Source organism: Poromitra crassiceps (genome assembly GCF_964638095.1).
Source record: "Poromitra crassiceps genome assembly, chromosome: 23".
Lineage (NCBI taxonomy): Eukaryota > Metazoa > Chordata > Actinopteri > Beryciformes > Melamphaidae > Poromitra > Poromitra crassiceps.
In genome coordinates this window covers 9,437,963-9,449,930 of record NC_139639.1, presented here as the reverse complement: position 1 = coordinate 9,449,930, position 11,968 = coordinate 9,437,963, and the positions used below count along the sequence as shown (strand labels likewise).

Below are 11,968 nucleotides of genomic sequence, written 5' to 3'. Positions count from 1 at the left end.
AACAGACCTGGCAGGTGAAAAAAGGACACCTCAAGGTGGATGAGATTTGCTGGAGATCACAGAGAATTTGAGACTCTAACGAGGAACCTTTAATGAAGTAATGTGTTATGGATCTCATTTGCAGAGGCCATGGTGTGAGATGAGCTGATCCATGGCTGCACATGGTGGGAGTTGGCCAGACACACACACACACACACACACACACACACACACACACACACACACACACACACACACACACACACACACACACACACACATCACCGACACCACACACTCTTCATAATGACATGAATGGATGTGGGGTGTGTGATTTGTGGAGCGCTGCTGTCTGGAGAGGAGAACTCAGAGCTAATGGTGGAGAGCTAATGTCAATATCTGTGAGAACATGAGTCTGATCGTCACTAATGACCTTCTCACTTTTACCTCCAGATAAGAGCTTACCCTGACTGACTCCACATCATCCATCTCCACCACGTCTTCTAGGCTCATGTTCTGCCTTCAAATCTTATTGTTCTCAAAGCAGAGAAAGATTCTGCTAAACTGGTAAAACATCCAGAACACAGGTCATATTCTGATAGCCTGGTAAATTATCCAGAACACGGGTAAGATTGTGCAGTGAGGAGAGAGAACTCCACTTGTCTCCAGTGCAGCTTCACTTGATTCTAAAAGTCAAGGGTAGAATTTCATTAGAAACAACTGAAATGATCAAACTTGTTTTGAGAAATTTACTTTTTTTTAGGGCTAGGAAAGTAGCTTTTTAGTGTATTTACAGCCGGTATTGTTTTCACCTTGTGTGTGTGTGTGTGTGTGTGTGTGCGCGTGCGCGTGCGTGTGTGCGTGCGTGTGTGTGTGTGTGTGTGTGTGTGTGTGTGTGCGTGTGTGCGTGTGTGCACGCATTTTAACTTGTATATTTTGTGTTTGTCTCTCCCGTCGCATTTTGTCCTCCTCATCACGGTTGTGGGCACAGTGACAGCGTTCCTCTCATCCTGTGTGTGTGTGTGTGTGTGTGTGTGTGTGTGTGTGTGTGTGTGTGTGTGTGTGTGTGTGTGTGTGTGTGTGTGTGTGTGTGTGTGTGTGTGTGTGTGTGTGTGTGTGTGTGTGTGTGTGTGCGTGCGTGCGTGCGTGCGTGCGTGCGTGCGTGCGTGCGTGCATGCGGTCTAAGACATGTCTCCACTAGCCTCACGGAGCGGATGTATGAGTGATGCATGACCTGCTCTGAGCTGTCTGTCTGATCGAGAACGTTGCATTTTGGTCTCCCCCTTTTCTTCCCTGTGTTATTTTCTGTATGTACTGAATGTCATTGTTTGGTTATTTTCTCTATGTACTGAATGTCATTGTTTGGTTATTTTCTCTATGTACTGAATGTCATTGTTTGGTTATTTTCTCTATGTACTGAATGTAACTTGTGTCTCTTTTGTTTTTTGTAACTTGAATGGAACAAAGGGGGACCAGCAGGTTCATCATGTGCATGTGCTTCCCCCCTAGACTCTGGCTGCCCTAACGAGAAATTCGATAAATCTGCTTCCAAACCATCTCGCACAAGCTTTGCATGTCCACTCTGGTCCTGAGGAAATTAACAAGCGAATAGAGAGCGCCATCGACTTACGGAGTGGTGATCAGTTGAGAAGAGAGCATATCAAGCCTTTCTCACTGATGTTTAAAGACTCCAGCCTGGAAGAGAAGGTAGCTGGGCTTTGAGACACTTCCTCTCCCTCCTCATATCTACTCTTAGATACGATTTTCACAAGACAAACAACCAACTTTTTTGTTTGTTCCAATCATGAGTAAGCTAAAGGCTCTTAAAATACACACATGATAATATTGCTGAGAAAGATCTGTGTAACTCTAAGGACGTTTTCACACCTGCACTTTTAGTCCGGGTAAATTGGACTCGTTTTTCCCCTTGGTGCTGGTGAAAACGCACTAAGGGAATTATTTGCCGTACACCTGCATGAGTCACAGGCCTGAATATGAAACTGAGGGATGTTAATTTATGGAAATTAATGCAATAATAATAATGCAACACATCTTGTTCTTCTTCTAGTGTGCGTGAAGAGACACAAAGCTACAAACACATTCATAACACCACACCGTTCAAGTGACCTGATCGCATTTTTATGGAGTTATTTTGCAATATTGTGCTTGAGCGTCAAACCAATCTGACCATGACTCATGTTGAAGCCCACAAATGGAAGTGATGGACCTCTTTGGTTTTTGTGGAGAGCGGTTAGCGAGGTGACAAGTCGCTGTTTGGCGATGCCGAGAACACAGCGCCCCCTTCAGTTTACTCATGACCAAAAGTCCATACCTACCATGGACCTGTTTCCCTTTTATAGTCTTGTGGGAAAAGTTGACACGTTCAACTTTTTGTTGTTGTTCTTTTTGTCCCCTCCTTCCCCCGTTTTGTTGGTTTGTTCCATGAATAAACACCCCCCCCCCACACACACATCTGTGTTTCCCCTTTAATCCTGCTGCCATCTTACAAAGGTCAACATCTCCAGACCCTTTTGGTTGATCTCCTAATCTCTCACTACTTCATGTGCAGTGACTTGCTGTGGGCCTCCCTTATTGAAACATGTAGCATCCTCTTGCTAATTTCCCAGCAGCCTTTGAGACAGACACAGAGAGAGCGAGGGGGCAGCGGGGGTCGAGGAGAGACTCAAACCGTCGGCCCGAGTCCCACAGCACATCATGATGATGATGTGTTTCTGAAGCACCAGACAGCAGACACATTCCCCATTTATGACAGCAGATCATAACTGCAGGGTCACTTTTACAATTCACTTTGGTTGATTGGTTGGAAGAGTTTATTTCCAAAATGCTACATGTATTTATATTTACTACCAGTCAGTTTTTCTTTATTTTTTTACTATTTTCCACATTTCTAGAATAATAGCAAAGACATAAAAATTATGAAATGACAAATTATTATGGGCGGCAGTAGCTCAGGAGGCAGAGCTGTCTTCTGGGAAACGGAAGGTTCCTGGTACGAGGCTCACTCTTCCGGGCCATTAAAATATGAACAGGAAGTTGTCATCTTCCAGAGAAAGAAAACGCTTCAGACCGGAAGGAAGTTCGATGGTATTCGACCAATGACAAGTGGGCAAATGAGCGGATATCCCGCCTTATACTAAAATTATCTTATATTTGAGTTTCGATTCTTTAAAGTAGCCGCCCTTTGACATGATGCCAAAGGCTTTTGGAAAGAAATTCATACATGTATTGCTTTAAGAGAAGGAAAAACATACATTTAATCAGGTGTGTCCAGATTTTGCCTGGTAATGTATTTGCTTTTTGGAAAATAAATATCACCTCCTGAAATGTATGGTTAGGGTTAGGGTTAGGGTTAGGGCATCATAACCCATTTTCACTTTGCTGTTAACTCATAAGAGTCGATGGCACTTCTTCCCCTAAATTATGTCTATTTTATTTTGGATGTGAGCTCCTTGTCTGTGTGTCTGACTCGGCTAGCAGCGAGCTTAGCAGCTAGCTTTCGCTGGTCGGCTTCGCATGCTCCCCAGGACCCCCACCGCTAGCCCACCGCTAGCCCACCGCTAACCCACCGGCTCCTCTCTCTCTCTCTCTCTCTATCGCCTGTGGTTGAGGCTTGAGCCGTTGCATGCTCTGGTCTGTGGCAGTGCCTTGGTGTGGGTGAGGTGGAGTGTGTTCCCTTAGTCTCTCCTGTCTGTCTGAAAGTGTGTCTCTCTATCTCTCTACTATCTCTATCTTCCTCTCAACTCCTCCTCTCTTCCCTTTTCTTCACGGCACAGTACTCCCAGATGAGAGACGAAGTCTTCAAATCCAACCTGGTGTGCGCCTTCATCGTGCTCATCTTCATCACCACCATCCAATGCCTGCTTCCCTCCGCCAGGTAAAAGAGGAGTGACGTCCGAGAAGGCCGTCAGATTTCACATTTCATTTTCTGAGCCACACGACACAGACGCTCTGCGGCTCAATAATCACCATCAATCTGTTTATTATTATTTAAATCTATATTACATTTACATTTTGGGCTTTAACTCATTGAGTGCCAGCCACTTTTGGAGAACGGACGCTCCCAGTGCCAGAGTTTCAGAGCGTTTTCAGTGATTTCTCGAGGCCCACAGAATATTGTGTGATATTACTATGTAAACACCGAACACGCACAAAGAACGAGCTGACTCTATTGTATCATCAGCAAAAAAAAGTTTATTGATACCATTTTCCGTTCTTTAGTTATGAGCCGGAGAAGATAGGTTGTTTTGAGCAAAAACATGCGTTTCAAATTAGAAGCTGAGTTATTCCGCCTTTTGTGAAATGAAGCATTTCAAGCACATTCACTGACTCTGAAGCTAATATTTTCTGATGTAGTGACGTGGTGTAGTTGTGTGGTGCCCTGCGTGCCCCATTCCCCTCTCCCCCCCCCTCAGCTGCAAACTCCTCCCCACACTAACACACAGCCTCACGCACCCAGTCTATTTTCGGAGTGCTCCGTTTTTGTGCGCCGGCTCCCAGCGCGACACGGAAAAGCCACACCGGACTGGTGAGAATGGTTTGGCCCTTCGGCGTCGGGTGCTGCTTTTCTGGCGGCTAATCGTGTGGAGAAACTATGCAGACAGACAGACAGAGGCAGAGGGGCTCAGTTGTGGGCGCGGATTGACTGCTGTTCGCAGCCAACGTCAGCTCCAGACAGAGCAATCTATATGGCTCTGGCTGCAGCATGAGCGGTTTCTCTTTCATCACAGGGCTTTTTCCTGCTGTTTTCCGGACCTTTCTCTAATCTGGAGAGCACTGTCGCCACCTAATGAGTCCGTAAAATAGGTTATACACCTTCAATAGCTACAATATTTGTACAGGAGATGCCTGAGGCTTTGATCCACGTCCCACCGTCAAAAAACGCAATTGACGAACATACTCGTCCTTGGCACTCTACGTTAGTATCTGAATTGACGAACATACTCGTCCTTGGCACTCAATGAGTTAAGTATTCAATTCCTAGATCTCCAATATTACAAGCAACCAGTAGTGAGGAGGTCAAAATCCCTAGATGGAACAAACTGTCTTGAGTCCTGACAATGATCATAATACTGTATATTCAATCTCAGGAGTAAAAGGGAAAGTGTTTCCATGCATTTAGATGATGCAACAAAAGCTTCTAGCAAAGTATTAACTGTAAAAAGGCCAACTCATGTCCAAATTTATTGTCATTTTGAATTGGCAATCAACTTTTTCTAAACTCACTTTCTGTACAGTACAAACGCGTGTCAGATTTTTAAAGTCACCAGAGGTGACGAGACACTCATGAGACTTGACTTGATGCATGAAGAGAAGACTTGAGACTTGACTCAACTTGAGACTTGTACTTTGATGACTTGAAAAGGTTTCTAAAGTTTCGACTTGAGATCTTGTGTTTGTGTAAATGACCTAGATTGAAAGTGATGAGATTTGTTCCAGCAGACGAATACTGAATTTGTATGGAACGATGGAATTTATTCAAGTTGAAACTGATTATAGAAATCAAACTCATGATGCTATTACCAAGTTTTTATCATACAAAAATATTGCAATGAAAAGTTCAAGCTATTTAGTTTTCTTTATGATTTTAAATCGATACTGGACTCTGGATTTGAGTTGAGACTTGACATTTACTAATACATTAATACATTTTCATAATATTCATTTATTATTGGAGAAAAGAAAGTACAAGTTCAACGCCAACCCTAACAAGAACAAAATATTTACAATATTTACAAACATTCACAAAACAATCAGTAGCTCTGGACGTCTCAGGTCTCAACTTTGATTTTGGCGCTTTTTCAGCGTTAGTGCAGGTTGTCATACAGTATCAACATCTATTTCAATGTCTAAATGTTTGCTGAGATGTTTAAATGTGTTGAAATCGACGCGTCCATTTTTCACACTGTACCCTTAACGCCTCTGCCTCCATCCCACGGCGACGTGTGTCTTCCTGGTTGTGTGCAGGATGCTGACCATGGTGATCCAGTTCTCAGTCCTCATCGTGCTGCACTCCTGCCTGGTCCTAGTTACCACGGCGGAGGACTACAAGTGTCTGCCGTTAGTCCTGCGCCAAGCCTGCTGCTGGATCAACGAGACCTACGCCGCGCGCAACGTCATCATCTTCGTCTCCATCCTCATCAACTTCCTGGCGGCCATGATCAATATCGTGAGTTCTGTCACCATTCAGTTCATTCGAGCACGTCGACAGGAGAGGGAGGAGTAGTGAGGGGTGTGTAATGTGTAATGCCTTACTGTAATCACATTACTGTGTCCTGTGACAGAGTAAACTAAGGCATTACTGTTTCAGCCTCAGTAATCACATTACACTTCCTGATCTACAGAGTAAAGTAATGCATTACTGTTTCAGCCTCAGTAATCACATTACACTTCCTGATCTACAGAGTAAAGTAATGCATTACTGTTTCAGTCTCAGTAATCACATTACACTTCCTGATCTACAGAGTAAAGTAATGCATTACTGTTTCAGCCTCAGTAATCACATTACACTTCCTGATCTACAGAGTAAAGTAATGCATTACTGTTTCAGCCTCAGTAATCACATTACACGTCCTGATCTACAGAGTAAAGTAATGCACTACTGTTTCAGTCTCAGTAATCACATTACACTTCCTGATCTACAGAGTAAAGTAATGCATTACTTTTTCAGTCTCAGTAATCACATTACACTTCCTGATCTACAGAGTAAAGTAATGCATTACTTTTTCAGTCTCAGTAATCACATTACACTTCCTGATCTACAGAGTAAAGTAATGCATTTATGCGTTACACAAAGTAATGCATAACGCATTGCAACTCTTAAGCCCAGTGCAAGTGCATGTTGAATGTGAATGTTGTCATGCCTCCTATCCTCTCATTTAATATATTATATAACAACAATCTGACACTGATCCTGCATCAGTTTGAACAGTGTGTACAACAACAATCTGACACTGATCCTGCATCAGTTTTAACAGTGTGTACAATAGAGATCTGTTGTACACACTGTTGTGTTAACTGATCCTGCATCAGTTTGAACAGTTTGAACAACAACAATCTCGCCCCTTGTTGGTCTCCTGCAGCTGTGGTGTGATTTTGACAAGTCTGGCACCTTCCGAAACCGGACGTACAACGAGTCGACCTCCGTCCCAGACATCTGCTACTACCCAGAGGTAGGAGGTGAAGGAGCCGTGGACTCCATCTGTTTTTCACTTCATACAACACAGTGGTCAAATGATCCATGAAGCACCCAGAGGGAGGTCTCCACCCAGAGGGAGGTCTCCACCCAGAGGGAGGTCTCCACCCAGAGGGAGGTCTCCACCCAGAGGGAGGTCTCCACTCAGAGGGAGGTCTCCACCCAGAGGGAGGTCTCGCCTCAACGGGGACTGATGGAGCTATCACAAGTTTGCAGCTGAAATATCTGTGATGTTATTTTGCTCACACAGTAGCACAGGATTGATGAATTCAATAATAAGGAAATCAGGTTTTTATAGCTTGAGGCTCTGGGTGACTCACATATTTCCCTGGATGCATCATTCACAAGCATATTTCGTGTGGTAGTTTGGATACACTGATACACTGTATCTACAGCCCAGTATCACGCCAGTGTCACATTTCTGAGATACACTGTATCTTTAGTCCAGTATCACGCCAATGTCACGTTTCTGACTCGCCTAGGCATGAAAAGTACACGGTGTATGAAGGTAGTCCACCAGCAGGCGGCGCGCAGGGTGAAAGCGACGCTAAGGGATAGAGTGGCCAAAGTCACGCCCTTTTCCGGGTTAAGCAGACGAACCAAGGGATTTTCCGCCATTAATTTTTCCATAGACATTTTGTCAAATTCTTATTAAAAATAGTTTTGCTTTTTTACATTGTCGTCCCACGACTGCCACTTTGGGAACCACTGGTTTAGGTGATGATTGTATTTTGATTGCATGCATTGTTGAACTACTTGTTTTACTAACCTGGCGCTGCCAGATGGTTTGTTTTCACGTAACCAACTGGGAACGAGTCGCTCGGGAAATCGCTTCAAAGGGCAGGCACTTTCTAAAAAGACCTGGCAGGTGATTGGATAAACCATCTGTCTATCACGGGCTCGCTCTCGCTGGCGTCACACCAAGGCCCGCCCCTAGTTGCCTCATAGGATGCTGATTGGTGAAAACCACTGGTGGTTCAGATTCAAACCAACAGATTAGAGCGTGACAAGATGGATTTGTGGTGTGATCATGATCTCATGATCACGTGAATACAGCTGCCTCGCGAGGTTTGCTACCCTCCGTCTTCTCTCTCTCTTCTGTCATTTTAACTACAGTATATTCTGACTTTGTACATTGTTTTCTGTTCTTGGTCTGCAGCATTCACATGTGTCTCGATGCTATTGTCTTGACAGATCTCTCTTGAAAAAACCAAATCTTAATCTCTAGTGAAGGATGAATTAAAGGCTAAATAACATTGAATCTCAGAGCTCTGTGTGTCTGTTCCGCAGTACTTTGTGTTCACGGGGGTTTTGGCCATGGTGACGTGTGCAGTGTTTCTGCGTCTGAACTCGATGCTGAAGCTGGCCGTGCTGCTGGTGATGATCGCCGTCTACTCACTGCTGACTGAGGCCTTCTACACCTCGCTGTTCATACGCTATGACACCGTGCACCACAACACTGAGTGAGTGGTGTGCACACACACACACACATGCACACGCACATGCATGCACGCACACACTCACACACCCACACTCACAGACACACACACACTCACACTCACACTCACAGACACAGACATAGAGTGAATATGAAATGTCTACACAACTTGATGCTTAAATGGACAAGCACACATACACACTGTGTGTATGAGTCCGACTCGAGTCCGAGCCCTGGACTCATGTACAAGACTTGTGACTCGGACTTGGACTTGAGTACTGATGAGTCAGACTCGGACTTGGATACAGACTCAAGATATAGTGACTTAACTACAACACTATACACACACACACACACACACACACACACACACACACACACACACACACACACACACACACACACACATACACACACACACACACACACACACACACACACACACACACACACACACACACACACACACACACACACACACTCTCCTCTCCCCTTCTCTCCTCTCCTCTCCTCTCCTCCTCTCTCCTCTCCTCTCCTCTCCTCTCTCCTCTCCTCTCCTCTCCCCTCCTATCTTCTCCTCTCTCCTCTCCTCTCCTCTCCTCTCCTCTCCTCTCCTCTCCTCTCCTCTCCTCTCCTCTCCTCTCCCCTCCTCTCCTCTCCTCTCCCCTCCCCTCCTCTCCTCTCCTCTCTTCTCCTCTCCTCTCCTCTCTCCTCTCCTCTCATCTCCTCTCTTCTCCTCTCCTCTCCTCTCCTCTCCTCTCTCCTCTCCTCTCCCCTCCTCTCATCTCCTCTCTTCTCTTCTCTTCTCTTCTCTTCTCTTCTCTTCTCCTCTCCTCTCTCCTCTCCTCTCCTCTCCTCTCCTCTCCTCCTTGTCTTCAGAAACACATCAGGGAGCCACGATGACCTTTTTTTCCCTCCGCTGGATTTAAATGTTGAAATGTAAATGTGAGAAAACTCATCTGATGCAAATGGAGGCGTGCTCAGCTCAGCGACGGCACAGTGACCTTTCGTGTGCTGGCGTCTCCTGAGCACGAACCCGTGCAGCGCTCCTACGAGCCACACGGGGATCACACGTCATTTAGACTCATTTCTTTAAGGCCTTCTGGGAAATGAGAGGAAAGGTCATATGCAAAACAGCATGAGAAGAACAACAGCTAGTTGTGACCTCCACCATCTCTACCAGACGCCATGCTCGGGCACGGACAGATGAAGCCTATGCAGAAGTGAGCAAATCTGTAGTTCCCTCGAATGGCCACTTGAGGCTGGCTCCAAAAGAGAGTCGTTCCCCATTCGCCCCCATGTTAAAATGCCTAACTTTACATGTTTACAGGCTGGTAGAGGATGTTGCAGGATGTGGAGTGGTGATCAGTGTTTGATTGTGTATCAGAAGAAGAAGATTTTGTGACAGTGGAACGTCTTATTCTTCTATTTGCTTGTGTCGACCATTTTATGTGACGCACTTTGAATTGCCTCTGTGTATGAAATGTGCTATACATATAAACTTGACTTGACTTGACTAGACTTGACTTGACTTGACTTGACTTGACTTGACAGTGGAAGCAATGTCCTTTTCAGCTGAACCTTCTCTCCCTCTGTTCCCACAGAAACTTCCTGGGAACCAAAGAGACGTCGTTGCTTCTGATGGCCATGTTCCTCCTCGCCGTGTTCTACCACGGCCAGCAGGTGAGAGAGAGCAGCAACATCTGACATGTGTTCACCATGCTTGTTACAATCTGAGTTGCTTTAATCTCCAAATGAAGTCCAGGAAATGTCCAGGAAATCGTCTTGGTGGTGCAGAAATACAGGACATGACAACTTACACGTAGCGCTTTCAGACAAACAGGGTTCTGGCTAATGGCTATGGTTCTGTTCTGGAGTCTTGGAACCTTGGTGTTATCTTGCGAATCAAGCCCGCGTTCATACCAATTTGAGCGGAACCATGATGCCTCATCAACAGAGGGCATTGCTCAATGCACAAGGCCCTTGTAAATCCAGTGTTTCCCCTAGGCCCTAGGTCCTAGGTTCTAGGTCCTAGGTCCTAGGTCCTAGGTCCTAGGTTCTAGGTTCTAGGTCCTAGGTTCTAGGTCCTAGGTTCTAGGTCCTAGGTTCTAGGTCCTAGGTTCTAGGTCCTAGGTCCTAGGTCCTAGGTTCTAGGTCCTAGGTCCTAGGTTCTAGGTTCTAGGTTCTAGGTCCTAGGTCCTAGGGGAAACACTGCATTATTGTGACTTGAGCGTTGCCTCTCCTCTCAGGACTCACTGCTGCATAATAAAGGACCTGAAAGTAGGAAAGGAAATGTAGTGAAATGTATATAGTTTACCAGCCTGGTTCTGTACGTGACCCAACATGTGTTTCTCCTTGTAGTCATGGAAAGCAGTCTATAGATGAAACTGGTATCATCGTGGAGCTTTCATTCTGTCTCTATGGCAACCTGTGATCGTGCGCTTCACTGGCTCAACACCGGCCAGACACTGAGGGGCCACGGCCCTAATTGAAGGTCCTTTGTAGCCCCATGGAAGAAGATAGAAAGCAGCTGCATTTGAAGTCCTTCAATGGTGTATTGATTTTCCCCGGGTCTGTTTTACCTCATGTTTGGCATAGCAGAGACAACGAACGCTCCCTCACGGCCAGCAGGGGGCGTGTGCACTCACGGCCAGCAGGGGGCGTGTGCACTCACAGCGTTGATCTTAATGATCAAATGTGGTGATGCACCATGTCAGGCTGAGAGAAAGGAGCGTGCATGAAAGCCACAGTGATTTCCTCTTAGCAAGGTTGGGAAAGGTTGCGTTCAGGATGTAACCCGCTACAGTTCACAGTTACTGCTCAATCTAAGGTTGCGTTCAGGATGTAACCCGCTACAGTTCACAGTTACTGCTCAATCTAAGGTTGCGTTCAAGATGTAACCCGCTACAGTTCAGTTACTGCTCAATCTAAGGTTGCGTTCAGGATGTAATCCGCTACAGTTCACAGTTACTGCTCAATCTGCAGCCCCCGCTGCTTCAAAAATAATATGACATGTCATGAAAAATGTCATGAAGTCAGCGCAGCTACTTTAACGAATCTAACATATAAGATAGATTTGATTTGTTTGACTTTTTTGGTCACAGCATTATTCCGTTTGTGTTATTTGATAGTTTTGATTGTCTTTACTATCATTCTAAATTCTAAAGAATGAAGAAAAATCCGGTGTGTCAAACGTTTTGACTGATGATAGTGTATCTTAAGATGGATATATGCAAATGTTCTAGGAGAGTATTTAAGTAGAACTGAAATAACATTTCATTTGGGCCAAGAAAAGTAGCACAAAGTTACAGACGTTACAAACAAACATTACATTAACT

General features: G+C 45.1%; 1 protein-coding gene across 1 annotated transcript in view; it reads left to right on the top strand.

Annotated features, from left to right (window-relative positions):
- Window positions 1-11,968, top strand: part of adcy8 (adenylate cyclase 8 (brain)) — a gene marked incomplete at both ends in the record, with an annotated part of 56,004 nt that overhangs the window by 33,743 nt on the left and 10,293 nt on the right. Inside the window, 6 exons of the mRNA XM_083658940.1 lie at window positions 1,489-1,686; window positions 3,774-3,874; window positions 5,965-6,166; window positions 7,080-7,169; window positions 8,483-8,655; window positions 10,235-10,313. Coding sequence (XP_083515066.1) covers window positions 1,489-1,686; window positions 3,774-3,874; window positions 5,965-6,166; window positions 7,080-7,169; window positions 8,483-8,655; window positions 10,235-10,313 — 843 coding nt within the window. The remainder of the gene's footprint in view (window positions 1-1,488; window positions 1,687-3,773; window positions 3,875-5,964; window positions 6,167-7,079; window positions 7,170-8,482; window positions 8,656-10,234; window positions 10,314-11,968) is intronic.